The 27,438-nt window shown below is 40.0% G+C and overlaps 4 protein-coding genes across 4 annotated transcripts; all 4 read left to right on the top strand.

The window, feature by feature from the left end:
• The first annotated feature begins 1,364 nt into the window (after positions 1–1,364).
• LOC119728025 lies at positions 1,365–2,741 on the top strand. Its single transcript, XM_038200106.1, has 2 exons — positions 1,365–2,013; positions 2,143–2,741. Exons 1-2 carry the CDS (start codon positions 1,365–1,367, stop codon positions 2,739–2,741), a joined length of 1,248 nt encoding a protein of 415 aa, XP_038056034.1.
• Positions 2,742–7,975: 5,234 nt separating this feature from the next.
• LOC119728024 (E3 ubiquitin-protein ligase TRIM56-like) lies at positions 7,976–9,553 on the top strand. Its single transcript, XM_038200105.1, has one exon. The coding sequence runs from the start codon at positions 7,976–7,978 to the stop codon at positions 9,551–9,553; it is 1,578 nt and encodes a 525-aa protein (XP_038056033.1).
• Positions 9,554–16,771: 7,218 nt separating this feature from the next.
• LOC119728022 (tripartite motif-containing protein 3-like) lies at positions 16,772–18,718 on the top strand. The gene has a single exon (XM_038200104.1). It carries the CDS (start codon positions 16,799–16,801, stop codon positions 18,716–18,718), a length of 1,920 nt encoding a protein of 639 aa, XP_038056032.1. The 5' UTR covers positions 16,772–16,798.
• A 5,216-nt stretch (positions 18,719–23,934) lies between these two features.
• On the top strand, positions 23,935–25,857 carry LOC119728021 (E3 ubiquitin-protein ligase TRIM71-like). The gene has a single exon (XM_038200103.1). It carries the CDS (start codon positions 23,935–23,937, stop codon positions 25,855–25,857), a length of 1,923 nt encoding a protein of 640 aa, XP_038056031.1.
• Positions 25,858–27,438: the final 1,581 nt, after the last annotated feature.

The following is a 27,438-nucleotide window of genomic DNA, read 5'->3' as shown; positions in this document are numbered from 1 at the left end:
TCTTTTCTTTTCGTGCGTTCGCTTTGTTTTTGAACATGTTAAATATAGCCTATAGGCCTACCAGGAAAATTATGCATGAGATTTGAAGGAATGTTTAGCATTTCGGTAAATGTGTTGAGTGAGTAGCTGTTCCTTTCCACCAACGTTTGAAATAAACATGATGCTTTTTAGAGAAAAACATATTGAATTCTCTTTTCTGAATCGAAGTCTGAAATCTAAGTCTATATCTAAGGTCCTGTTTTAAATTAGGGCCTATACTCCCATTTTATTATTTCTAACTCCCAATGAGTTAGCATGCAGTCAATGTATACAAATGAATCTCCTGTTACATTTATATTTCCAGGCTGGTACAGTGTGCGGTAAAAGAAATGGGGGCATAGGGGTGTGCACTTACGGGCAGTAAAGGAACCGGGTAGTAATCTATTGAAACAATATGGGTACCCAGGTACCTGTTAAAGAAACCCAAGCCAAACATTCAAATCTGGGAAGTTGCTGTTCAGATTGTTCATAAAGGTCTGTATGATAATACTACCACATTGGTGTGGCAATACAGCTAGATAGGGTGCATACAGTGAGCTCTTTAGCTATGTGGTGAAAACTGCAACTTTCGCAAGCATCATAAAATCCTGTTTTTCATTTTGAAATTTTCATACTGACATTCAAAACATTTCTTTTTCATTGACTGAGAATTTACTAAGTAATTTGCAAAGTTGGTTACGGATACGGATTACATAATCTGGAACCGGTTCGGGTAAACTACCGGGGATCCGGTGCACAGCTGTATGGGGCAATCACCTGTTTGTTATAATTTTGAACTTTTTCAGACACGTAGATTTGTTGTGTTTCGATTAGGTCACACTTGAAAAATGGCGGAGGCTGCAGCCAAAACTGTGTGGAAGATAAGCCAGGCACATCTGGAATGTCCCATCTGTTGCTGTCTTTTCAAGGATCCCAAGATGCTAGACTGTCTACACAGCTTCTACCTAAAGTGTCTGGAAGAGATGATGAGCAAACAGAAGCCAGAGGCAGAGAAGATAACATGTCCAGTCTGCAGGAGAGAGACGCAAGTTCCTGATGGAGGATTGCAGAGTCTAGCTTAATCTTTCTCTCTGAGTTCTCTTGTCGATGAGGTCAAACAACAGGAGGCGGTACTAGGATAAGCATCAGCACCTACCACCACATGTGACTGTGGAGAAGGCAAGGAGGCCACTTGGAGGTGTCTTGATTGTAGTGATAACTTCTGCCAAGAATGCTGGAAAGCCCATGGGAGGTTCAAGTACACCAAAGACCATCAAATCATTTCATTGGGAGATTGGCAGGAATCAAAGTTGCCTCCAGCAGAACATAGCAAACCCATCACCCGAATGTGTACGATCCACACTGACCAAAAGTGGTGTTTCTACTGCGACACCTGCGACACTTTAATCTGCTCAATGTGTGCAACATTAGATCATCGGTCGGCAGAGAACAATCTGCTAAAGATTGATGACACTATCAGGTCCTTCCGCAGTGAGGTTGATAACATACTGCAGAAGTTCGAGAAGTGCAGGCAGCGCTTCAAATCTACTGAAAACTCAATCGAACATGCACAAAAAAGATTACAAAACAAACTAGCTCAGGCTCGTAGTGATATCGATGCAAAAGCGAAGGCAGAGATCACTAAAATCAGAAACAAAGCAAAGCTTCTCACTGACAAGGTCGACAAAATCGGTCAAGAGAGAGACAATGAGTACGAAAAGGCGCTCATGCACAACCGTGACCAGATGGAACGCGCAGATCAGACCATCGCAGCTGTAAATGACTTGATGAGACAAGCCGATGATTTCGAGCATTTGGAGCTCAAGCCGAAGGTGATGCACAACTTGGAATTCCAGAAGGAGCTCAAGTTTGAACCAGTGAATCATGGTCCGTCATTCATCGGTGTCAGATTTCAAGACGTTGTGAGTGATGCAGAGCTTGGGGAGGTCTGTGTCAGCGAAAAATGGCAGTTAAAGGGAGAGTTCGGCAAAGAAGGTACCGGTGACAGGGAATTTCAATTCGCCAGGGGTGTTGCATGTTTCAGAAACGGGGACATCGCAGTAAATGACATAATTTTGAAACGGTTATCGTTGTTCAGCTGAACTGGTCGGTATAAAACATCAGTCGCTCAGGGAGATGCTAGCAATCAGTTGGAAGCTCCTTTTGGTGTTGCTGTGACCCATGATGATCTGCTTTTCGTCACGGACAAAAAGAAAGTGAAGGTGTTTGATACTGAGCTCCACTTTGTTCGCAAGTTTACACCTTCGGCTGACGATGCCGATGGGCGATCAGAGAGTTACCTCACTGCTGTTGCTGTTGACAGTCAGCGAGTAGCAGTCGCTGACAAGGGGAGAAAGGTCATCAGTGTCCACAACCTGGACGGATCGTTGATTGCAAGCATCTCAAATAATATGGTCGAACATTTCTTGACAATAAGCAGTTTAGGCTGTTTAGTCCTCACAAACCTCCAGGGCCAAAGTTTGCTGTGCGTTAACTTTGAAGGTAAAGAGATGTACAATGTCAAGACATTAGTGAATGGCGAAGCTGCTAAGCCAACTGGTGTCCTGTGTGATGATGATGAGACCATCTATGTCGCTGTTCATTACGGAAGAAGCAGAGTTGATGAAGTGCAGCGATACGATTCAAATGGTGCATTCGTAGCAACAGTAGCTCAAGGGTTGTACAATCCGATAGAAATGGCATTCACCCCGCTGGTGACGTAGTTGTTGCTGACCGATACTCCGTTAAGATCTTTGAGCGGATGTGATTTGCCTGATTATGGCCCTCCGAAAAACTAACCGCTGTACTTGAACCAGGGCTAAGCTGCATCCGATGATTTACCTTACAAGGCCTGGCAAAACATTACTATCGTAGTTGAACCAGGGGTATATACATCTGCTACATTCCTGATATTACAACATTTACCCAGATTGTAAAACCCGTTTGAAATTGAATTAACTGGTAATTTCGGCATTTGCGTTTTATGTCTTTTAAACATTTTGCAAACACTGGCCTTTTTTTACTGTTTTTTTTTCCACTGACACTTTAATCCATATAGGATTGTCTAGTCTAGGGGCTAGACTGTTATGGTTTGATACAAGAAGTATTTCGGCATGTGGGTTGGCCTGAGTGGGCCTATGGTGTACTCTCCATGGGTGGGCATAGCAAGGTTTTTTATGGGGGGGGGGGGTGAAAAAGGCACTTGGACATCTGTGCTGAAATGTCATCATTATTTTTCCTTACACTAGGAGTCTGTAAAATCAAAAAGGGGGTGGGGGGGGTGGGGGAAGGCAACATCTGTTGATGAGGCCGCTATTGAAAACCGACAATTATGCACACTAACGGACAATGTATGGTGCTTTTCAGGGAGATACATGAGGGGCAAAAATGGGGCGGTTGTTCAAAAAAAAGGCACTTGTTAACACCAGAAGGGCACTCTCTACAAATATTGGTGCGGGGGGGGGGGGTGGTTAATAAGTGCTGGCGAAAAAGAGGGCATTTGAAGGGAAAAGGGCAATTTTTACACAATTTGGGGGGGGGGGGGTGAGTAAATGTTTCCCCCCCAAAAAACTGGCTACGCCTATGCTCTGCATTAATAAAGTCGGAAAGAGAACTCCAATTGTAAACAGTGGAGATAGAGAAAAAGCGTTCAATGTTTCTTGAACCGTATAACAGTTTTTGCTGACAAACTATTTTGAAGTTGAAGGGACCATTACTTCTTAACTTTCGACATTCAATTCACAATTTGAATTTACTACTGCAATGTTATAAAAAATTGGTCATCAATGAAAATAAGTCCATAACATTTATGTTAGTAGAAATCCTAATGAAGTGTATTTCGCCAATCTTCATTTTGTAAAAGTAAATGAAACACAATGACACATGACTATGTAAATATTCAATTCAAAGCTTTGTACATTTTGCATGTTTTATTTTGTTAATTCTTGGAATCACAAAACTGACGACCTAAAACACAAAACATTTGTGAAATGTCCATTTTGTGCTTCCATTGTTGAGACTGCCTCACTGAACTCTTAACTTTAATCAATAGCGTTTGTATTGTTGGTACATGACGTTGGCTTAGCGCCTACATATGTACAGTGTATATGTACGTACCGGTTGTGTTCAGTGAGATTAAAATAGCAACTGGTTTTTCCCATGATGAGTTATGCTATTACTATCTAAAACCAAGTAAGCTTTCACGCCAAATGGGGATATTGCAATCGCCTATACCTTCTGCGTGTCTGCGTTTGTTTCTGCATTCAACATGTTCAATAGGGGACGTTGAACAATAGAGGACAATAAGCTCCCCAATTCCTAAGAGGTCCCCAATTTGGATTCGTGTACATCACATATGGGATGTCTTCCTAAAAAGTACAAACAAAAGAGGGACAAAAGGGGGTCCCTAATTACAGGCAAATACGCACTTATGCGTGTGTGTATGTTCCAGTTAACTGTATAAAGTTCAGTCAACAATTTCAACCAAACTTGAAAGGTGGTCTGTGGAGAGAAGGTTGACGTAAAACAAAGTCCTTTCCAATATGGATGTTTACGAGGTCTCTTGGTAGCGCAGCTCAGATTCTTACTAACTGCCTGTACATGTACACAAACTGACTGACATATGTTAGATTCATTAGACCTCATAAATATCTGTGTCGGGAAAGGATTTTTTGACGTCGGCTTTCTCTTCACGGACTTGCGGTGATATTGTGGGTTTCAAGGAGATTTTGTTTTCCTTGTAGGATAATCCTGTGTGTATATAACCAAGGTTGAGTTTTGAATTATAGCTAGTGAATATTTATCTATGTTTTATGGTTTGATTCAATTTCATGCTGTAAGCACCTGTTTTACAAAAATGCTTTAGTCGAGCAGTTCTTCGCTTGTTCTTCAAGTCGTTTGTCTGTGATTTGCTTGTAATATCTGGACCACCTGTTGGTTGTTTCAGTTGACGCAAACATATGTACATGTGCCTATATACACTTCTTCACAGCCCAATATTTTCGGTACCATACACATGTACATGTACATCTGACTTGGATGACGGTCCTACATGACAGATGTCGCTAAAACAATTGACCTATCGCCGTTTGCGATTCCGCTGCGATAGGTCAATTGTCGAAACAGCATGTGCCAGGGGCATCGCGCAAGTTTGACTTGCAGTATTTTTTTCTGTCAATCCATTTTTCAGTTACACTTTAATTTTTCTCTTATTCTCCTAAAATTTTATCTAATTGTTTATTTTACTCCTTGGCAAATTCCTTTTTGAGTTTTTTTATTCGTTATTTGTTCCAGATGAGATTTCTTTTGAAGTATTTGTTATTTAAGGATTTACATTTTTTTTTTGCATGTGAAGGATTTTTTATGAGATTAAATTAAATTTTGAGAACTTTATTTTGTTTCCATGATCCTATTCTTCATTGTCCAAGTTTCTAAAAGTAAATCCTGACCTAATCATGTGAACCAGGATTTCTGCTTAGTGAGCCATTTTTTGCCTTTACACACAGCCAAAAAGACAACACAACGACTAAATAGACTATTCAAGGCATGTAGCAACCAACATAACAACAGCAGAGTGTGCATATGCACATGTGTTTTGCCTGTTGCACGCTTTGTTCCCTCATGTGCTACAAAGTTAGGTTCAAACATTTCATGAAGGGGTAGTTTCGAAAAGTGCAAGGAAATTTTCAGTTACGTTCATATTGAAATTGATGTACGTTTGCAAGAGATTTGGATTAAATTATTAAGTTTTCTCTCAAAAACAGGCAGAATCTGTGGGAGGGGCGCTTTAAGAAATAAACTGCTTTAAACTGGGAGTGTAGTGAAACTAGCCTCCCATGGTGATCCATGGAGCATTTAATTTCCCTGGGTGTCACCTCGGGAATCAAGAGCGCTGAATGGATCATCTCAGGAGGCTAGTTTTACCACAGCAACCAGTCATTTGTGCATTTTTCCCATTTGAAGCAACAAAAGTACTCAAAATCTAAAGACGAGTGCATAACAACCTGATGAAGTTTTAGCTCTAAATGCTGTGTATTCAGAGGAAACACTAATATAGGATCTCAATTTCATTTCAAAAGTTACCGAGTCTTACGGGGTGATTCAAAAAATAAAGTTGTGAAGGCCCCCCCCCCCCAAGCCAAATCCTGGGTGCGCCACTGCCTATTGTAGGCATTTTAACAGTTATACTCAATTTTACTACTGAATGATCAAATTATTTATAAGCAGTAAAATTTGAAATGGATCTCCTCCGGTAATTATATTATAGGTGTTGTGCAAAATGAAGGCTAACTCCATGCAAACATCTCACTGTGAATGCATTACAAACTGTACTTTCCTATGGAGAACTTTGTACATGAAACCCCATAGACAAATTTGTGACAAAAGTGGGATCCTGTAAACAGGAGAATAGCCAATCAATAGCCACAAACTGTAACCAATTGCTGAGAAGGGTTGGAGGGGCAACCAGCCAACAAGAGATCTTGTTCTGTGACACTTGGCAAGGCCTGCTATGGGCCAATGAGAAGTAGGGTTGGTTCTTTACATCCTAGAAGTAGAAAGTTTAGGCGGGAAGGAAAAATTGCTAGGCAGTCACTTTTGTCTCAGCCTCTGAAGAAACAACTTGTATAGTCAATTTTACCTCACAATTTTTAATTCTACTACTCATTAAATTACCTACATAATGTTGCACACTGTGCTATGTCTTACCTAAGTATTATTTACAAAATTGTAATGGCAGGAGAAAAAAAAACACTTAAAGAACCATGGGGTGTTTGATCCGCTTCAAAAAATGCCACAAGCACAGGGCCTTTGTGGGTGCCCAAAAACCTGAAGAGCTATGGTCTCCCGAGTCAAATGGTGCTTCGATGAGCTATTGGTGCTCTGGGCCTTTGAGGTGCCTAAAATGTGCTGCATGCATGATGGGTCGGCTGCCCAGATTTCAGTACCCGACATTTTTTGAATAAAAACCTTCTGACTGAGGCGTGCACACACAAAATGATCTGTGTTGCTTGTGATTTTTTATTTGTCTGCTTATAAATGTAAAGGAGTTATACCATTGCATACAGTGGTGATATTTGTGCAATGTCCGTTTTGTGCTTCAGTAGACATAGGTAGGTTTGAACTGTAACCTTGAATCAGTAGCATTTATAGCATTGTTCACATGTGTAGGTGTGTATTGAACTTGAATAAGGATCATAGTACTGTGTGACAAAAATAGCTACTGGTTTTTCCTGTGTTGAGTAAAGGAATGAGCTGCTGTTGTGCCATTCATTGCATGAGGAAGTAGGCCTGACATGTACACGTACAAACCCAAGACTTACAACTTACAAGTTGAGGGTAGTTTTTTTTTTACAATTGACGGAAGTTTCATGTTGGTGGTGGAAAACTTTGGCTAACTGTTGATCCAGATAAAGTTGGTGAGTTCTGGCATTTTGGCTGGATTTTACACGGTCTTTGCTTTTTGTGCATTTCGCTTTTTTCTCGAACATGTCAAATGTAGCCTTTAGGCATGGGCGTCGCCAGGATTTTTTCTAGAGGGGGGCAAAACATATTTCCCCCCCCAAAACCCCTGTATTTCTCAACAATTCTTGATTTATCAGTTTTAGAGGGGGGCAGGAACATTTTGTCCCCCCCCCAAAAAACTTATAAAATTAACAACACTATGACTTCCCGCCTCTTTTTTTTCCTCTTTTTTTGGGGTTGCTTTTCCAGGGAGGGGGTGGGTGGGAAGCGCCCCCCCCCCCTTGCCTCCTGCTGTAAGTTCTAAACGAACTTGTCTTTGGTCTGACTGTTCTTATCAGAACAAAAAACTACTTAGCAAAGTTGAAAATAAGCAGGACAAGTTCTTTTCAGAACTAATATCTTCTAAGCAGTAGTTATTATACCACATGGTGTTACCGCAAACCGAAACGATACAGACATGTGTTTTGTTCTCTTTTGATTAGGTTACACTTGAAATATGGCGGAGGCTGCAGCCAAAACTGTCTTGGACAAGATCAGCCAGGGGCATCTGGAATGTCCGATCTGTTGCTGTCTTTTCAAGGATCCCAAGATGCTAGACTGTCTGCACAGCTTCTGCTTGAAGTGTCTGGAAGAGATGATGAACAAACAGAAGCCAGAGACAGAGAAGATAACATGTCCAGTCTGCAGGAGAGAGACGCAAGTTCCTGGTGGAGGATTGCAGAGTCTTTCTTCGTCTTTCTTTCTTAGTTCTCTTGTCGATGAGGTCCAACAACAGGAGGCAGTATTAGGAGAAGCATCAGCACTTACCGCCATATGTGAATGTGGAGAAGGCAAGGCCACTTGGAGGTGTCTTGACTGTAGTGATAACCCCTGCCAGAAATGCCGCGAAGCTCATGAGAGGGTCAAGTCCACCAAAGACCATCAAATCATTTCATTGGGAGATTGGCAGGAATCAAAGATCCCTCCAGCAGAACATAGCAAACCCATCACGCGAATGTGTACAATCCACCATGACCATCCTCTGTGTTTCTACTGTGACACATGCGACACCTTAATCTGCTCAATGTGTGCCGCATTAGATCATCGGTCGGCAGAGCACAATTTCCTAAAGATTGATGACACTATCAGGTCCTTCCGCAGTGAGGTCGATAACATACTGCAGGAGTTCGAGAAGTGCAGGCAGTGCTTCAAATCTACTGAAAAGTCAATTGAACATGCACGAAATAGATTGCAAAAGAAACTGGCTCAGGCTCGTAGTGACATTGATGCAAAAGCGGAAGCAGAGATCAATAAAATCAGAAACAAAGCAAAGCTTCTCACCGACAAGGTCAACAAAATCGGTCAGGAGAGAGATAGACAGTACGAAAAGGCGCTCATGCACAACCGTGACCAGATGGAACGCGCAGATCAGACCATCACGGTAGTAAATGACTTGATGAGACAAGCCGATGATTTTGAGCTTTTGGAGCTCAAGCCGAAGGTGATGCACAACTTGGAATTCCAGAAGGAGCTCAAGTTTGAACCGGCGAGTCATGGTCCGTCATTCATCGGTGTCAGATGTCGCAACGTTGAGAGTGACGCAGATCTTGGGGAGGTCTGTGTCAGCGAGAAATGGCAGTTAAAGGAAGAGTTTGGTAAAGAAGGTACCGGTGACGGGGAATTCAAATGCGCCAAGGCTGTTGCATGTTTCAGAAACGGGGACATCTTAGTAATTGACACACATTTGAAACGGTTGTCGTTGTTTAGCTCAACTGGGAGGTATACAACATCGGTTGCTAAAGGAGATCGTAGGCATCAGTTGGAATCTCCTTTGGGCATTGCCGTGACCCATGGTGATCTGCTTTTCATCACAGACAAAAAGAAAGTGAAGGTTTTTGACACTGAGCTCCACTTTGTTCGCGAGTTTACACCTTCGGTTGACGATGCCGATGGGCGATCAAAGAGTGACCTTACTGCTGTTGCTGTTGACAGTCAACGAGTAGCAGTTACTGACTGGGGGAGAAAGATCATCAGTGTCCACAACCTGGACGGATCGTTGATTGAAAGCATCTCAAATAACATGGTTAGCAAATAATTGGCAATAAGCAATTTTGGCTGTTTAGTGCTCACAAACTACAAGGGCCAAAGTTTGCTGTGCATTAACTTTAAAGGTAAAGAGATGTTCAGGGTCCTGACATTCATGAATGGCAAAGCTGCTAAGCCAACTGGTGTCCTGTGTGATGATGATGAGACCATGTATGTCGCTGTTCATTCCAGTTATAGCGGTGTTGATGGCGTGCAGCGATACGATTCAAATGGTACATTTGTAGCAACAGTAGCTCAAGGGTTGTACAATCCGTTAGGAATGGCATTCACCCCTGCTGGCGATGTAGTTGTTGCTGACCAATACTCCATTAAGATCTTTGAGCGGATGTGATTTGCCTGATTGTGGACCCTCTGAAAACCTATAACTGCTGTACTTGAACCGGGGTTAACCTGCATCCAATAATTTGCCTTACAAGACCCTGCAGAACATTGTTGTAGTTGAAGCAGTGCTCTTTACATCTGCTATATACATTCCTGAAATCGAATTAACTGGTAACGTTGGTGTGTTTTGGTTAATCTCCCTCAATATATTTCGGCATGTGCGCTGGCCTGAATGGGCCTATGGTGTACTCTCCAGTAATAAAGTTGGAAAGAGAACTCCAATTATAAATAGGGGAGAAAAAGAAAAAGGGTTGAATGTTTCTTGAACCATGAACAGTTTTTGCTGACAAACTATTTTGAGATTGAAGGGACTGTTACTTCTTAACATTCGACATTCAATTTACAAAATTGAATTTACTACTGCAATGTAAACTATGGTCATCACTGTACGTAATGTTAAAATAATTTTTAAAAACCCATTACTTTCATGTTAGGTAATATGAAATGTCTTAAATCTTAATGAAGCGTGTTTTGCTAATCTTTATTTTGTAAAAGTACATTGTATATGAAGCACAATGGCACGTGACTGTGTAAATATACAATTCAAAGCTTTGTACATTTTGCATGTTTGGTTAATTCCTTGGATCACAAAGCTGTGGACCTATCACACACATCATTTGTGCAATGTCCATTTTATGCTTCCGTAGTAAACAAGGAGATAGAGACTGCCTCATTGAACTCTAAACTTGAATCAATAGCGTTTGTATTGTTTGTACTGGAAAAGTGTACATGACGTTGGCTTATAGCCTACATAATGACATGTACATAAAAGTGTACATGTATGTACCGGTCGTGTACAGTGAGATTAAAAACGCAACTGTTTTTTCCCATGATGAATTATTGCAATTACTATCTTTAAACCAAGTATGCATAAAATATAATTTTGTCAGTTACTTTTTGGATAGCTGCAAATGATGTACTCTTCCTTTCATTACATTTGGCAAGCAAGTTCCTGGTCTTTTTCAGGAGTTTACCTGTTACCTTCATCAGCCGGTCAGTATAGAGTACCAAAGTCTGACGTCAGCTGAATTTGTTCTGATTCACGCTCTTATCTGGTTTGTGCGCTGATGTCTCCACACACTTTAGCTATGCGCGAGACCCAGAATACGCGGCACACTTCGGTACTCTATTCTCTTTGAGGTATGGTGGACCCAACTCGAGGGCGCTTACCTAGTTAGTATTGGTAAACTCTTTTGTATTTACCCAAATTTTACCAAGACCGTAAAGCATCCACCTGATGTGTCAGTCTTGTCTCAATAAGGCTAATATTGTGTACACGTGGTTTTTAAATCTATATATACAGATTGAAGGTGCTCAATTTTAATGGACCTAAGGTTTCAAAATTTCAAAATTTGTTATATCTCACCCACAGATTACGTCTCTGGCATTCACTATTTTTACTGTCTTGCCACGTGCACATGTGGCAGGGCCAATTTGTACAGGATTGTTCATAGTGTATTAAATAGGAGTAGCCCCCCCCCCCCTTAGTAAAGAAAATCATTTTAGTCGAAGTTTAGATGTCCCCCCCCCTTTCTTGGTAGTGTGTCCCCCTGTTTGTTTACTTTAGCAAACATATTCCTCCTATATAAGCTGCCACATGTTGGACCCTCATTTAATTTAGTTCAGCAGACCAGCAGAGAGACAAGTTAACAATTTCCTTCTTATTTTCCTCCTACCCAGAGAGTGCTTTCCCTGCTTGGGTTTGTTTGCTTGTCCATTCATTGTTTTTTAAGTTCATTTTGTGCTTTTAGAATGATTTTCCAATAGTGCTAGGTGGCTTTTTTTGGGGGGGGGGGTTCCCTTGGTTTAATTTTTTGTCTATCAATCCATTTTTTTACACCTTAGTTTTTTTCTCTTATTCTCCTAAAATTTTATCCAAGTGTTTATTTTTCTCCTTGGCAAATTCCTTTTTGAGTTTTTTTAATCGTTGTTTGATCCAGATTGAGATTTCTTTTGAAGTATTTGAGCAAAATGTCTTTTTATTTAATAAGAGTTTAAATTGTTTTTATTGACCAAATTAAATTTTTGAGAAGTTTATTTTGTTTCCTTGATTTCATTTCTTCTTTGTCCCAGTCCCGAAAAACCGACTAAAACTTGTTTTTAACGTTTTGCGTAATTTGCTTCGCTTCAGTGACTTCTAATATTTCAGCCTTCGAAGATGTCCTTCCGTTACCGAAAAAATACATATTTTTAATTTATTTTTAAAACTTGCAGCATGAATGCATTGAAAGTTATTGTGCAAAGCAAGTTTAGGTAGGCCTTCAATATGACATGATAACTGACACTGCTGTACTTCTCGTTTTTTAATTACAATTAATTAAATCACGTCCTTCCGTTACCAAATTGGTAACGGAAGGACGGTAACGGAAGGACAAATCGTATTTTTATCAAATGTTACGACATTTGCGCTCATGTTTGAAAAATGAAAATCACTGCAAATACATGCATGTATAATGAGCATTGAAAGGACATTCATGTGACCCACCTTCACAAAAGCGGGATAAGCAGGGCAAGGTGTTTATTACAAAGGAAGGCACAGGCATGTACAACATGTACAATGTACATGTACATACATTTATATGCTGACGTACCAGTACTTGTATGTATGGAGTTGTTGCAGAAAATCAAATCATAAAGTTGCTGCCATCAGCATTCATGGACAATAGAGAAAGATACGAATTCTGTGAAGCCATTCCAGAAGCAAATTAAGTCAAAAATGAGATGGCGGAAAGTACCGGTACTTTGGGGCACTTTCATTCAATTTACATGTGTAAGACATGTGAGGTGCAATCTTTGACAAATTATGCCCAAATTAACAATTTCAGTTTGGATGTTTAAAAATTAATTTTTACTACTCTAAATCATTGTAATTTGATTTCAAACAATGATTTTAGAGTTCAATTAAAAGCAACACCTAACTGAAGCAATCAGTTCTACCGGTAGATGTTTTTACCTTAAATGTACATGTAGGCTGGTCGCCCCCCCCCCAACCCTTTAGGTAAACCACTGAACCTAACGGTATTATTATTAAAAGTTGTTGGTGAACATGTCACCAATATACTCAAGTGCTCAAAATCTGTGTATTTAAACTTTTAAGGATTGAGTTGATGGGTTTGAAGTCCATTTCTGTAGTTGTCTTGTGTTCGTGAATTATGTGGTTTGGGTGGTTTTCGTTTTTCTTTTGTTATCATTAATTAGCAGGCTTCTATCTTCATCTCAATAGTTTCTTGGGTATAATTATTTATGCCAGGTCTGCATATTGTTGATTTCTCATTCAGTTACACATTTCAGCAATTTGTTTCACTTGTATAATTAGTGTAACTTCACATTTTGTTCATGCTATAATTGAGTAAACCTTTTGTCCTTCCGTTACCGTCCTTCCGTTACCAAATCATAATCTGCTTAAAACGTTGTAATTATATTACCGAAACACTTAAAGTCAAATGAAAGGCGGTAGAGTATAGATAAAGCTTCAGGGATTCCATTTCTTACCTTTAAAATATAATTGCCCCATAAAATTCACAGAGTTTACGCAAAATGCGAGTAAGTTGGAAAACCCTTATCCGTTTTACCGTCCTTCCGTTACCGACCTCATTAATAGTCATAATTCATAAACGGGAGGCATTCATGCCCCCAAAAGTGTGGAAAATGAAAGTAGCATTATAGCAATACAATTGTGACATTTGTTTGCTGTAACTATGAACAGTGTCTGTGATACACACATTTGAAATTTTGTTTAATGAGTGAAAACGTCCTTCCGTTACCGTGGAATTGATAAGTTCCAGAAGGAATAATTTCACATGCAGTCCGACAAGGTTTTATACTAAGGGTTGTTTTTCTATTTATTTTTGCTGTAATGTTCCTACTTCTCGATCATTTGTGGCTGGACTCTGATGTTCTTTAAATAATGGGCTATTCTTGTGGCCAAGATTTAACAAAAAGCCAAGCCACCTTACCCCCACCATGTGCTATTTTTTCTATGACAGCCGGTAACGGTCACTTCAATAGTGCACTAAGTAAAACGTACGTGGGGTATATTTTCCAGATTTTTAACTTTATATCGCAGATACTTCAATAGATCCTCGTTTTCAGTTCTTATTTTTAACCCTCCTATTTCTATTTTCATATCTTTCAAAGCATAAAATCGTATTTGTAGGCATCTCAACAGCAATACATGTATACATGAATAAGGAGTAATATAGATATTTATGTAGATATTTGTGCAATGTCCGTTTTGTGCTTCCGTAGACAGAGGTAGGTTACCTGTCTGAACTGTAAACTTTATAGGCCTATATTGAACTTGAATAAAGATCATTATCATAGTGTTGCTATTTTTATGGTACTGTGTGACAAAAATAGCAACTGGTTTTTCCAGTTTTGAGTAAAGGAGCGAAGCTATTGATTCACCATTCATAGCATGAAGAAGAAGGCCTGATATGTACACGTATATAAGCCTAAGGCTTACAACTTACAAGTTGATGGTAGTTTTGCCATACTATTTTTTAACATTTGGTGGAAGTATCATGTTTGTGGTGGAAAACTTTGGCTTACTGTTGATCCAGTTGAAGTAGGTGAGTTCATTACATACAGCATTTTGGCTGGTTTTTACCAGTGTTGTAGTACTCGTACTCGGTACTCGTACTCCAGTACTGCTCGAGTACTTTTTTTAAAGATTCGGTACTTATACTCGTACTCGAATATTAAAGTACTCGTACTCAAAATGACGGTACTCATACTCGGGTAGCAAAGTATTCGTACTCAATATGTCGAAATTGTACTTGATCATCAAAGTACTCGTACTCAAACAGCAGTATTCGAAAAAAATGGTATATAGCTTGACTTACTACGGCCTTATTTTATCGGTCTGACTGGGCCTGGGCCAATTATAAACACATTTAACCATTCGTCGTATGGCCTTATTCAGAAAAAGAAGTAATCAACTCGTACTCGGAAGTACAAGTACTCTTACTTGGAGACCTGTCCTTGTACTCTGAAGTACAAGTACCGTACTCGGTAACCTAAGTACTCGGCAGTACTCGATACTCGGAAAAATGTACTCGACTACAACACTGGATTTTACATGAAGCTTTTCTTTTCATGTGTTTTGCTTTGTTTTTGAACATGTCAAATGTAGCCTATAGGCCTACCAGGAAAATTATGCATGAGATTTGCACGAATGTTTAGCATTTCAGTGCATGTGATGCGCGAGTAGGTATGTTTGTTACAAACATGATACTTTTGAAAAATATAGAATTCTCTTTTCCGAATTGCTGTCTGAAATCTGAGTCTGTATCATTGGTCCTTTTACATTAAGGCCTACTCCCATTTTATTATTTCTGCATAAAGTTATCACCCATATATCTGAGTATTGAAGAACAGTAAACGGCCGCTGTTAATTTGTAACTCCCAATGAGTTAGCATGCAGTCAATTAATCAGTGTAAATGGGTCATTCTATAAATTAGGGGTCCAATAGATATTTTTTTTTTTTTGTTTTATAACTAAATAGGAAATGTATTAAAGTTAATGATACTTTATGTGTAACAAACTTTAATCAAGTTGCATTGATAAAACCTACAAATTTGTTATCTGGATCCCATTTAGTTCCTGTTTTGATTGAAAATCAGCCGAAAATTCCCATATTTGTGGCTAAAAAGTGGGACAATAATTACAGTCTCAAAAAAAATATATTTTTGCCTCCTTAAAAGGTAAACTATGCCATTGTTTAGGTCAAAATGATGGATAGGAGTAACTCAATTTCAACATTAGATACCATTTTTAAAGAAATAAATGTGTGAAGATGTGATATGGTGCTCCCCAATATTATGGTTTCACATGTAACATTTGGTGTCCCCAGGTGTCCCTGTTACGTGTGAACCAATTCTGCTGTGTGAAGTGTCTTGCATGATTACATTACTTACTTTTCCTTGGTATTTAACCAATTCTGTCCATTAAATAAAAGGCTAAAGAAAAAACAAGACAGCAATGCTAAGAAACAAAAAGTATATGACCATTTGTAATGTTGAAATAATTTTTTAAAGTTCCAGATGACATGAAGTTGTTAAGGATCTCCTTTCTGCTGAAAAGGCTTGCACTTTACCATCCTGATGGAAGTAAATACATCTCATATTATGAAAAGCAGGATTGACCATAATTAAAATAACTTCAAGTTTGTGAGCCCTTTTAATGCAATGTCCCATTTTGGACCCCTAATTTATAGAATAACCCAAATACAAATGTACGTATCCCAGGATGGTTTGCCGTAAAAGAGATGGGTTGGGGCATATAGGGGTGTGCACTTGGTTAATACAGAAACCGGGTACCCTATTGAAAAAAATATGGGTACCCTATTAAAAAACATATGGATACCCTATTGAAAAACATATGGGTGCCCTATTGAAAAAAAATATGGGTACCCGGTACCCGTTAAGGAAATTCAGATTGTTCATAAAGGTCCGCATGATACTACTACCACATCGGTGCGGCAATTATAGGCTAGATAGGGTGTATACAGTGAGCTCTTTAGCTATGTGGTGAAAAATGCAACTTTCGCAAGCATCATCAAATGTGAAATTGGTTTCGGTTTTCCATGTATCCTGTTTTTATATTTTGAAATTTTCCCAGTGACATTCGAAACACTTCTTTTTCTTTGACTGAGAAGTTACCACGTAATTTGCAAAGTTGGTTACGGATACTCGATTGCATCATCTGGAACCGGTTCCTGACATTAACGGTCGGCTACTCGGGTACCCGGTTCTGATGCACAGCCCTAGGGGGCAATCACCTATTTGTTATAATTTTGAACTTATTCAGACACGGAGGTTTGTTCTGTTTTGATTAGGTCACACTTGAAATATGGCGGAGGCTGCAGCCCAAACTGTGTGGAAGATCAGCCAGGGGCATCTGGAATGTCCGATCTGTTGCTGTCTTTTCAAGGATCCCAAGATGCTGGACTGTCTCCACAGCATCTGCCTGAAGTGTCTGAAAATGATGATGAGCAAACAGAAGCCAGAGACAGAGAAGATTACATGTCCAGTCTGCAGGAGAGAGACGCAAGTTCCTGATGGAGGATTGCAGAGTCTAGCTTCGTCTTTCTTTCTTAGCTCTCTTGTCGATGAGGTCAAACAACAGAAGGCGCTATTAGGAGAAGCATCGGCACCTACCACCACTTGTGACTGTGGAGAAGGCAAGGAGGCCACTTGGAGGTGTCTTGATTGTAGTGATAACCTCTGTCAGGAATGCAGGAAAACCCATGGGAGGGTCAAGTCCACCAAAGACCATCAAATCATTTCATTGGGAGATTGGCAGGAATCTAAGCTGCCTCCAGCAGAACAGAGCAAACCCATCACCCGAATGTGTACGATCCACACTGACCATCCTCTGTGTTTCTTCTGTGACACATGCAACATCTTAATCTGCTCAATGTGTGCCACATTAGATCATCGGTCGGCAAAGCACAATTTATTAAAGATTGATGACTCTATCAGGTCCTTCCGCAGTGAGGTTGACAACATACTGCAGAAGTTCAAGAAGAGCAGGCAGCACTTCAAATCTAGTGAAAAGTCAATCGAACATGCACAAAAAAGATTGCAAAAAAAACTGGCTCAGGCTCGTAGTGGTATTGATGCAAAAGCGGAGGCAGAAATCTCTAAAATCAGAAACAAAACAAAGCTTCTCACCGACAAGGTCAACAAAATCGGTCAGGAGAGAGACAGTGAGTACGAAAAGGCGCTCACGCACAACCGTGAACAAATGGAACGCGCAGATCAGACCATCGCAGCAGTAAATGACTTGATGAGTCAAGCCGATGATTTCGAGCTTTTGGAGCTCAAGCCAAAGGTGATGCACAACTTGGAATTCCAGAAGGAGCTCAAGTGTGAACCGGTCAATTATGGTCTGTCGTTCATTGGTGTCAGATTTCAAGATGTTGTGAGTGATGCAGATCTTGGGGAGGTCTGTGTCAGCGAGAAATGGCAGTTAAAGGAAAAGTTCGGCAAAAGAGGTACCGATGACGAGGAATTTGACTTCGCCACAGCTGTTGCATGTTTCAGAAATGGAGACATCGTAGTAACTGACATAAATTTGAAACTATTATCGTTGTTTAGCTCAACTGGTCGGTATAAAACATCGGTCGCTCAGGGAGATGCTAGGCATCAGTTAGAAGCTCCTCGGGGCGTTGCGGTGTCCCATGATGATCTGCTTTTTGTCACAGACAAAAAGAAAGTGAAGGTTTTTGACAATGAGCTCCACTTTGTTCGCGAGTTTACACCTTTGGCTGACGATGTCGATGAGCTATCAGAGAGTGACCTCACTGCTGTTGCTGTTGCCAGTCAACGAGTAGCAGTCGCTGACAGGGGGAGAAAGGTCATCAGTGTCCACAACCTGGACGGATCGTTGATTGCAAGCATCTCAAATAACATGGTTAGCAATTACCTGGCAATAAGCACACTTGGCTGTTTAGTCTTCACAAACTTTGAGGGCCAAAGTTTGCTGTGCGTTAACTTTAAAGGCAAAGAGATGTTCAGGGTCAAGACTTTAATGAATGGCAAAGCTGCTAAGGCAACTGGTGTCCTGTGTGAAGATGATGAGACCATCTATGTCGCTGTTCATTCTGGCAAAATCAGAGGTGCTGAAGTGCAGCGATACGATTCAAATGGTGCATTCGTAGCAACGGTAGCTCAAAGGTTGTACAATCCATTAGGAATGGCATTCACCCCCGCTGGCGACGTAGTTGTCGCTGACCTACACTCCGTTAAGATCTTTGAGCGGATGTGATTTGCCTGATTATGGCCCCTCTGAAAAACTAACCGCTGTACTTGAACCGAGGCTAACCTACTGATATGATTTGCCTTACAAGGCCCTGCAGAACATAACCAAAACCGTTGTAGTTGAACCAGGGCTATTTAGATCTGCTATACATTCCTGAAATTTTGATATTCATCCAAATTGTAAAATGTGTTCGAAATTGCATTAACTGGTAATGTTGGTGTGTTTTAGTTAATAGCCTCCCTCAACGTATTTCGGCATGCGCGTTGGCCTACACCGCATTATGGGGGAGTTTTTCATTGTTAGGCAAATTAGGACCAAGTTATGGGGACTTTCTGCTATCCCCACAGCGTTTTCGGTCCCCACAACTGTGTGAGTAGGCCTATGGTGTACTCTCCAATAATAAAGTCGGCAAGAGAAATCCAATCATAAACAGTGGAGAAAGAGACAAAGCGTTGAATGTTTCTTGAACCGTGTAACAGTTTTTGCTGACAAACTATTTTGAGATTGAACTGGGACCGCAACTTCTTAACGTTCGACATTCAATTCACAAAATTGAATTTACTACTGCAATGTTGTAAAATAAGATCATCACTGTACGTAATGTTATAATAATAAAAAATCCATAAGTTTTATGATATGTCTTAAATCTTAATAAAGCGTATTGTGCCAATCTTCATTTTGTTCAAGTACATTGTATATGAAACACAATGGCACGTGACTATGTAAATATTCAATTCAAAGCTTTGTACATTTGGCATGTTTTGTTAATTCCTAGGATTGCAAAACTGACAAACTATATCACACAAATCATTTGTGCAATGTCCATTTTGTGCTTCCGTAGTAAACACGGACAGACAGCCTCATTGAACTCTAAACTTCAATCAATAGCGTTTGTATTGTTGGTACATGTCGCTGGTTTAGCGCATATATGTTCAGTGTACATGTACGTACCGGTTGTGTACAGTGAGATTTTTGCCATTAGCTATCTTAAACCAAGTAAGCTTTCAAGCCAGACAGGGGAATATATTGCGATCGCGTATTCCTTCTGTGTGTCCATGTTTGTTTGTGCGTTGAACAATAGAGGACAATAGGGTCCCCAATTCCCGAGAGGTCCCCAATTTGGATTCGTGTACATCACATATGGGATGTCTTCCTAAAAAGTACAAACAAAAGAGGGACAAAAGGGGGTCCCTAATTACAGGCAAATATGCACTTATGCGTGTGTGTATGTTCCAGTTAACTGTATAAAGTTCAGTCAACAATTTCAACCAAACTTGAAAGGTGGTCTGTGGAGAGAAGGTTGACGTAAAACAAAGTCCTTTCCAATATGGATGTTTACGAGGTCTCTTGGTAGCGCAGCTCAGATTCTTACTAACTGCCTGTACATGTACACAAACTGACTGACATATGTTAGATTCATTAGACCTCATAAATATCTGTGTCGGGAAAGGATTTTTTGACGTCGGCTTTCTCTTCACGGACTTGCGGTGATATTGTGGGTTTCAAGGAGATTTTGTTTTCCTTGTAGGATAATCCTGTGTGTATATAACCAAGGTTGAGTTTTGACTTATAGCTAGTGAATATTTTATCTATGTTTTATGGTTTGATTCAATTTCATGCTGTAAGCACCTGTTTTACAAAAATGCTTTAGTCGAGCAGTTCTTCGCTTGTTCTTCAAGTCGTTTGTCTGTTTTGCTTGTAATATATGGACCACCTGTTGGTTGTTTCAGTTTACGAAAACATATGTACATGTGCCTATATGACGCTTCTTCACAGCCCAATATTTTCGGTACCATACACATGTACATGTACATCTGACTTGGATGACGGTCCTACATGACAGATGTCGCTAAAACAATTGACCTATTGCCGTTTGCGATTCCGCCGCGATAGGTCAATTGTCGCAACAGCATGTGCCAGGGGCATCGCGCAAGTTTGACTTGCAGTATTTTTTTCTGTCAATCCATTTTTCAGTTACACTTTAATTTTTCTCTTATTCTTCTAAAATTTTATCCAATTGTTTATTTTACTCCTTGGCAAATTCCTTTTTGAGTTTTTTATTCGTTGTTTGTTCCAGATTGAGATTTCTTTTGAAGTATTTGTTATTTAAGGATTTAAATTGGTTTCTTTGCATGTGAAGGATTTTTTTATGAGATTAAATTAAATTTTGAGAAGTTTATTTTGTTTCCATGATCCTTTTCTTCATTGTCCAAGTTTCTAAAAGTAAATCCTGACCTAATCATGTGAACCAGGATTTCTGCTTAGTGAGCCATTTTTTGCCTTTACACACAGCCAAAAAGACAACACAACGACTAAATAGACTATTCAAGGCATGTAGCAACCAACATAACAACAGCAGAGTGTGCATATGCACATGTGTTTTGCCTGTTGCACGCTTTGTTCCCTCATGTGCTACAAAGTTAGGTTCAAACATTTCATGAAGGGGTAGTTTCGAAAAGTGCAAGGAAATTTTCAGTTACGTTCATATTGAAATTGATGTACGTTTGCAAGAGATTTGGATTAAATTATTAAGTTTTCTCTCAAAAACAGGCAGAATCTGTGGGAGGGGCGCTTTAAGAAATAAACTGCTTTAAACTGGGAGTGTAGTGAAACTAGCCTCCCATGGTGATCCATGGAGCATTTAATTTCCCTGGGTGTCACCTCGGGAATCAAGAGCGCTGAATGGATCATCTCAGGAGGCTAGTTTTACCACACCAACAGTCATTTGTGCATTATTCCCATTTGAAGCAACAAAAGTGCTCAAAATCTAAAGATGAGTGCATAACAACTACCTGATGAAGTGTTAGCTTTAAACGCTGTGTATTCAGAGGAAACACTAATATAGGATCTCAATTTCATTTCAAAAGTTACTGTGTCATAGGCGGTGATTAAAAAAAAGTTGTGAAGGCCCCCCCCCCCTAAAAAGCCAAATCCTGGGTGTGCCACTGCCTATTTGTAGGTATTTTAACAGTTATACTCAATTTCATCACAAAATGATCTAATTATTTATAAGCAGCAAAATTTGCAATGGATCTCCTCCTGTTGTTATATTATAGGTGTTGTGCAAAATGAAGGCTAACTCCATGCAAACATCTCACTGTGAATGCATTACAAACTGTACTTTCCTATGGAGAACTTTGTACATGAAACCCCATAGACAAAATAATTTGTGACAAAAGTGCGATCCTGTAAACAGGAGAATAGCCAATCAATAGCCACAAATTGTAACCAATTGCTGAGAAGGGTTGGAGGGGCAACCAGCCAACAAGAGATCTTGTTCTGTGACACTTGGCAAGGCCTGCGATGGGCCAATGAGAAGTAGGGTTGGTTCTTTACATCCTAGAAGTAGAAAGTTTAGGCGGGAAGGAAAAATTGCTGGGCAGTCACTTTTGTCTCAGCCTCTGAAGAAACAACTTGTATAGTCAATTTTACCTCACAATTTTTAATTCCACTACTCATTAAATTATCAACATAATGTTGCACACTGTGCTATGTCTTACCTAAGTATTATTTACAAAATTGTAATGGCAGGAGTAAAAAAAACACTTAATGAACCATGGGGTGTTTGATCCGCTTCAAAAAATGCCACAAGCACAGGGCCTTTGTGGGTGCCCAAAAACCTGAAGAGCTATGGTCTCCCGAGTCAAATGGTGCTTGGATGAGCTATTGGTGCTCTGGGCCTTTGAGGTGCCTAAAATGTGGAAATTAATAATAATTATCATGTGCTGCATGCATGATGGGTCGGCTGCCCAGATTTCAGTACCCGACATTTTTTGAATAAAAACCTTCTGGCTGAGGCGTGCACACACAAAAGTTTCTGTGTTGCTTGTGATTTTTTATTTGTCTGCTTATAAATGTAAAGGAGTTATACCAATGCATACACTGGTGATATTTGTGCAATGTCCGTTTTGTGCTTCAGTGAGCAGAGGTAGGTTTGAACTGTTAACAAGAATCAACAGCTTTTACAGCATTGTTCACATGTAGGCGTGTATTGAACTTGAATAAAGATCATAGTACTGCATGACAAAATAGCAACTGGTTTTTCCTGTGTTGAGTAAAGGAGTGAGTTGTTGTTGCACCATTCATTGCATGAGGAAGTAGGCCTGACATGTACACGTACAAACCTAAGGCTTACAACTTACAAGTTGAATTGGTAGTTTTGCCATACATTTTTTTCTTTTACATTTGACAGAAGTTTCATATTTGTGGTGGAAAACTTTGGCTAGCTGTTGATCCAGATAAAGTAGGTGAGTTTTGGCTGGATTTTACATGGTCTTTGTTTTTTTTGCTTTTCGCTTTGTTTTTGAACATGTCAAATGTAACCTATAGGTTACCAAGAAAATTATGCATGAGATTTCCAAGAATGTTAAGCATTTCAGTGCATGTGATGCGCGTAGGTATGTTTGTTTAATATATTAAACATGATGCTTTTGAAACATATCAAATTCTCTTTTCGTAATCGAAGTCTGCAATCTGAGTCTATGTCATTGGTCCTTTTCACATCAGGGCCTACTCCCATTTTATTATTTCTGCATTCGGCCATATATCCCAGTATTGAAGAACAGTAAATGGCCGCTGTTTATTTGTAACTCCCAATGAGTTAGCATGCAGCCAATTAGTCAGTGTCAATACAAATGTATCCGAGGCTGGTGTGCCATAAAAGAGATGGGTTGGGGCATAGGGGTGTGCAATTATGGGTAGTACAGTAACTGGGTACCCTAGTTGAAAAAATATGGGTACCCATTTGCAAAAAATATGGGTACCTGGGTACCCGTTCAAGAAACCCAAGCCAAACATTCAAATCTGGGAAGTTGCTGTTCAGATTGTTCATAAAGGTCTGCATGATAATACTACCACATCGGTGCGGCAATATAGGGTGTATACAGTGAGCTCTTTAGCTATGTGGTGAAAACTACAACTTTTGCAGCATCATAAAACGTGAAATTGGATTCAAATGCAATGTATCCTGTTGTTCATTTTGAAATTTTCCCACTGACATACGAAACATTTCTTTTTCATTAACTGAGAAGTTAAGTAATTTGTAAAGTTGGTTACGGGTACTTGATTCCATAATCTGGAACCGGTTCCTGAAATTAACGGTCGGATACTTGGGTACCCCAGTTCCGATGCACAGCCCTTTTGGAAAATTACCTATTTGTTATAATTTTGAACTTATTCATACACAGAGATTTGTTCTGTTTTGATTAGGTCACATTTGAAATATGGCGGAGGCTGCAGCCAAAACTGTGTGGAAGATCAGCCAGGGGCATCTGGAATGTCCGATCTGTTGCTGTCTTTTCAAGGATCCCAAGATGCTGGACTGTCTGCACAGCTTCTGCCTGAAGTGTCTGGAAGAGATGATGAGCAAACAGAAGCCAGAGGCAGAGAAAATAACATGTCCAGTCTGCAGGAGAGAGACGCAAGTTCCCGATGGAGGATTGCAGAGTCTAGCTTCGTCTTTCTTTCTTAGTTCTCTTGTCGATGAGGTCCAACAACAGAAGGAGGTATTAGGAGATGCATCTGCACCTACCGCCACATGTGACTGTGGAGAAGGCAAGGAGGCCACTTCGAGGTGTCTTGATTGTAGTGATAACCTCTGCCAGGAATGCCGGAAAGCCCATGGGAGGTTCAAGTCAACCAAAAACCATCAAATCATTTCATTGGGAGATTGGAAGAAATCTAAGATGCCTCCAGCAGAACATAGCAAACCCATCACCCGAATGTGTACGATCCACACTGATCATCATCTGTGTTTCTTCTGTGACACATGCAATACCTTAATCTGCTCAATGTGTGTCGCATTAGATCATCGGTCAGCAGAGCACAATTTCCTGAAGATTGATGACCTGATAAGGTCCTTCCGCAGTGAGGTCGAAAACATACTACAGAAGTTCGAGAAGAGCAGGCAGCACTTCAAATCTACTGAAAAGTCAATCGAACATGCACGAAATAGATTGCAAAAGAAACTGGCTCAGGCTCGTAGTGGTATTGATGCAAAAGCGGAGGCAGAGATCGCTAAAATCAGAAACAAAGCAAAGCTTCTCACCGACAAAGTCAACGAAATCGGTCAGGAGAGAGACAGTGAGTACGAAAAGGTGCTCACGAACAACCGTGAACAGATGGAACGCGCAGATCACACCATCGCGGCTGTAAATGACTTGATGAGTCAAGCCGATGATTTCGAGCTTTTGGAGCTCAAGCCAAAGGTGATGCACAACTTGGAATTCCAGGAGGAACTCAAGTGTGAACCGGCGAATTATGGTCTGTCGTTCATTGGTGTCAGATTTCAAGACGTTGTGAGTGATGCAGATCTTGGGGAGGTCTGTGTCAGCGAAAAATGGCAGTTAAAGGAAAAGTTCGGTAAAAAAGGTACCAATGACGAGGAATTCAAATGCGCCAGGGCTGTTGCATGTTTCACAAACGGGGACATTGTAGTAACTGACACAGATTTGAAAAGGTTATCATTGTTTAGCTCCACTGGTCGATATAAAACAGCGGTTGCTAAAGGAGGTCTTATGCATCAGTTGGAATCTCCTCGGGGCGTTGCGGTGTCCCATGATGATCTGCTTTTCGTCACGGACAAACAGAAAGTGAAGGTTTTTGACAATGAGCTCCACTTTGTTCGCGAGTTTACACCTTCAGCTGACGATGCCGATGGGCGATCAATGAGTTACCTCACTGCTGTTGCTGTTGACAGTCAGCGAGTAGCAGTTGCTGACAGGGGGAGAAAGGTCATTAGTGTCCACAACTTGGACGGATCGTTGATTTCAAGCACCTTAAATAATATGGTCGACTATTTCTTGACAATGAGCAATTTTGGCTGTTTAGTCTTCACAAACTATGAGGGCCAGAGTTTGCTGTGCGTTAACTTTAAAGGTAAAGAGAAGTTCAGTGTCAAGACATTAGTGAATGGCAAAGTTGTTAAGCCAACCGGTGTCCTGTGTGATGATGATGAGACCATCTATGTCGCTGTTCATAACGAAAGTAGGCGTGGAGGCTTTGAAGTGCAGTGTTACGATTCAAATGGTGCATTCGTAGCAACAGTAGCTCAAGGGTTGTACAATCCGTTAGAAATGGGATTCACCCCCGCTGGCGACGTAGTTGTCGCTGACCGACATTCCGTTAAACTCTTTGAGCGGATGTGATTTGCCTGACTATGGCCCTCTGAAAAACTAACCGCTGTACTTGAACCGGGGCTAACCTACATCAAATAATTTGCCTCACACATTACAATAAGTATGCACGGGCTAGGTGACAAACTTGAATGAGCTATGATATCATCACTTCATAATTTACATACAGCCAATTACAGCGCGCAGTGGTTTGGGAAGTAATGAATAATCATTAAGCAATCACGCGGCGACCATATTTTACCGCCTGCATACACAGTAAACAAATGACGATTAGCCAATCAGCATACAGTACCATGCGTGAAGAGCTAGCTAGCGAAGAGTTGCACGCGCGAGTGCGCTGCGCACACACAAGCCAAAATTTGTCGCATATCTGACGAACCGACGAATATGCGCAAAAACGCGGAAACGCCATTCTGAGAAAAACGCGTTTGAAGTTTACCACTTTTTACGTGTCTGTTTTTGATGCCACTTTCCCCTTTTTCACATTCCTAATTTACGCAAGGTAGTTATTTGTTTGTTTAAGTACATCTATTACTTTGTTTTTTGCTCGTAAGAGTAAAGGTTTGCCTAATTCTTGCTGTGAAACTTATTCGTCACTTCGCGAGAGAGCAATGAACGTCATTGTGCTTATTCGCCACGTACAGATTTCTTATTCGTCACTTTGTAAGATAACATTTTGACTGTGCGCGCTTTTTTGCATCACTAATCCATGGCATATTCGTCACTTCTTTACAACGCTAAATACGCACATTTTCAAAGAAATGTTGGTGTGTTACAAACTTTTTCTATATTTTCTAAGGAAAAAATATGGTAACGCTTAAACCCCTCGTCGTTCAAATCCAAATACTCGCTATAATTTGTTTTAATAATATAAATTAGCGTAATTATGTTAAAAAAAGCTATTATAAAGGAAAATATTTCGAATGGACGCAACAAAATAATTAAGAAAACAAAAATGAACAACGAACAAAACTATTTAACTAACAACGAACAACACTATTTATTTTATATTCATTCATTCATTTTAGACAGCAAATGTTTTAAAAACAATCATATTTTGTTTCATAATCCCATACTTATCATCTTACCGGGCATAATAATCTCAGTATAGGCTGATTACCATTAGACATTTTGCTATAATTAGCCACTTAAAGGGCTCTGTTTCCGAAAATACAAAACTTAAATGTATCTCGAAATGCAGTATTATTGGTATCCTGTAAACCGTCGTCTTTGAAAGATAGTGTACCGCACATGTTTGAAATGGTTCATATTTTTATTTTGTTATCCTAATCATCACTCTCCAGGGCACACTTTATTTCAGTATAGGCTTATTCCAATGAGGTTTTTTGCTCTAATTAGCCATTTAAAGGGGCTCCGTTTTCAAGAATATCTCGAAATGCAGTATTTTGGGTCTCCCATAGAACGCAGTTTTTAAAGAAAATGTATCGCACATGTTTTGAATAAATAATTTTTTATTTGATTATCCTTATTTTCAGCCACTTCATTTCAGTATGGGTTTTTTCCAATACGGTCATCTGCTCTAATTAGCTGCTGCTTGAAGGGACTCCGTCTTCGAGAATATCTCGAAATGCA

Source organism: Patiria miniata, unplaced genomic scaffold (genome assembly GCF_015706575.1).
Source record: "Patiria miniata isolate m_02_andy unplaced genomic scaffold, ASM1570657v1 HiC_scaffold_20, whole genome shotgun sequence".
Classification (NCBI taxonomy): domain Eukaryota; kingdom Metazoa; phylum Echinodermata; class Asteroidea; order Valvatida; family Asterinidae; genus Patiria; species Patiria miniata.
The sequence above is the reverse complement of the archived record's forward strand: the minus strand, read 5'-3'. Positions and strand labels throughout refer to the sequence as shown.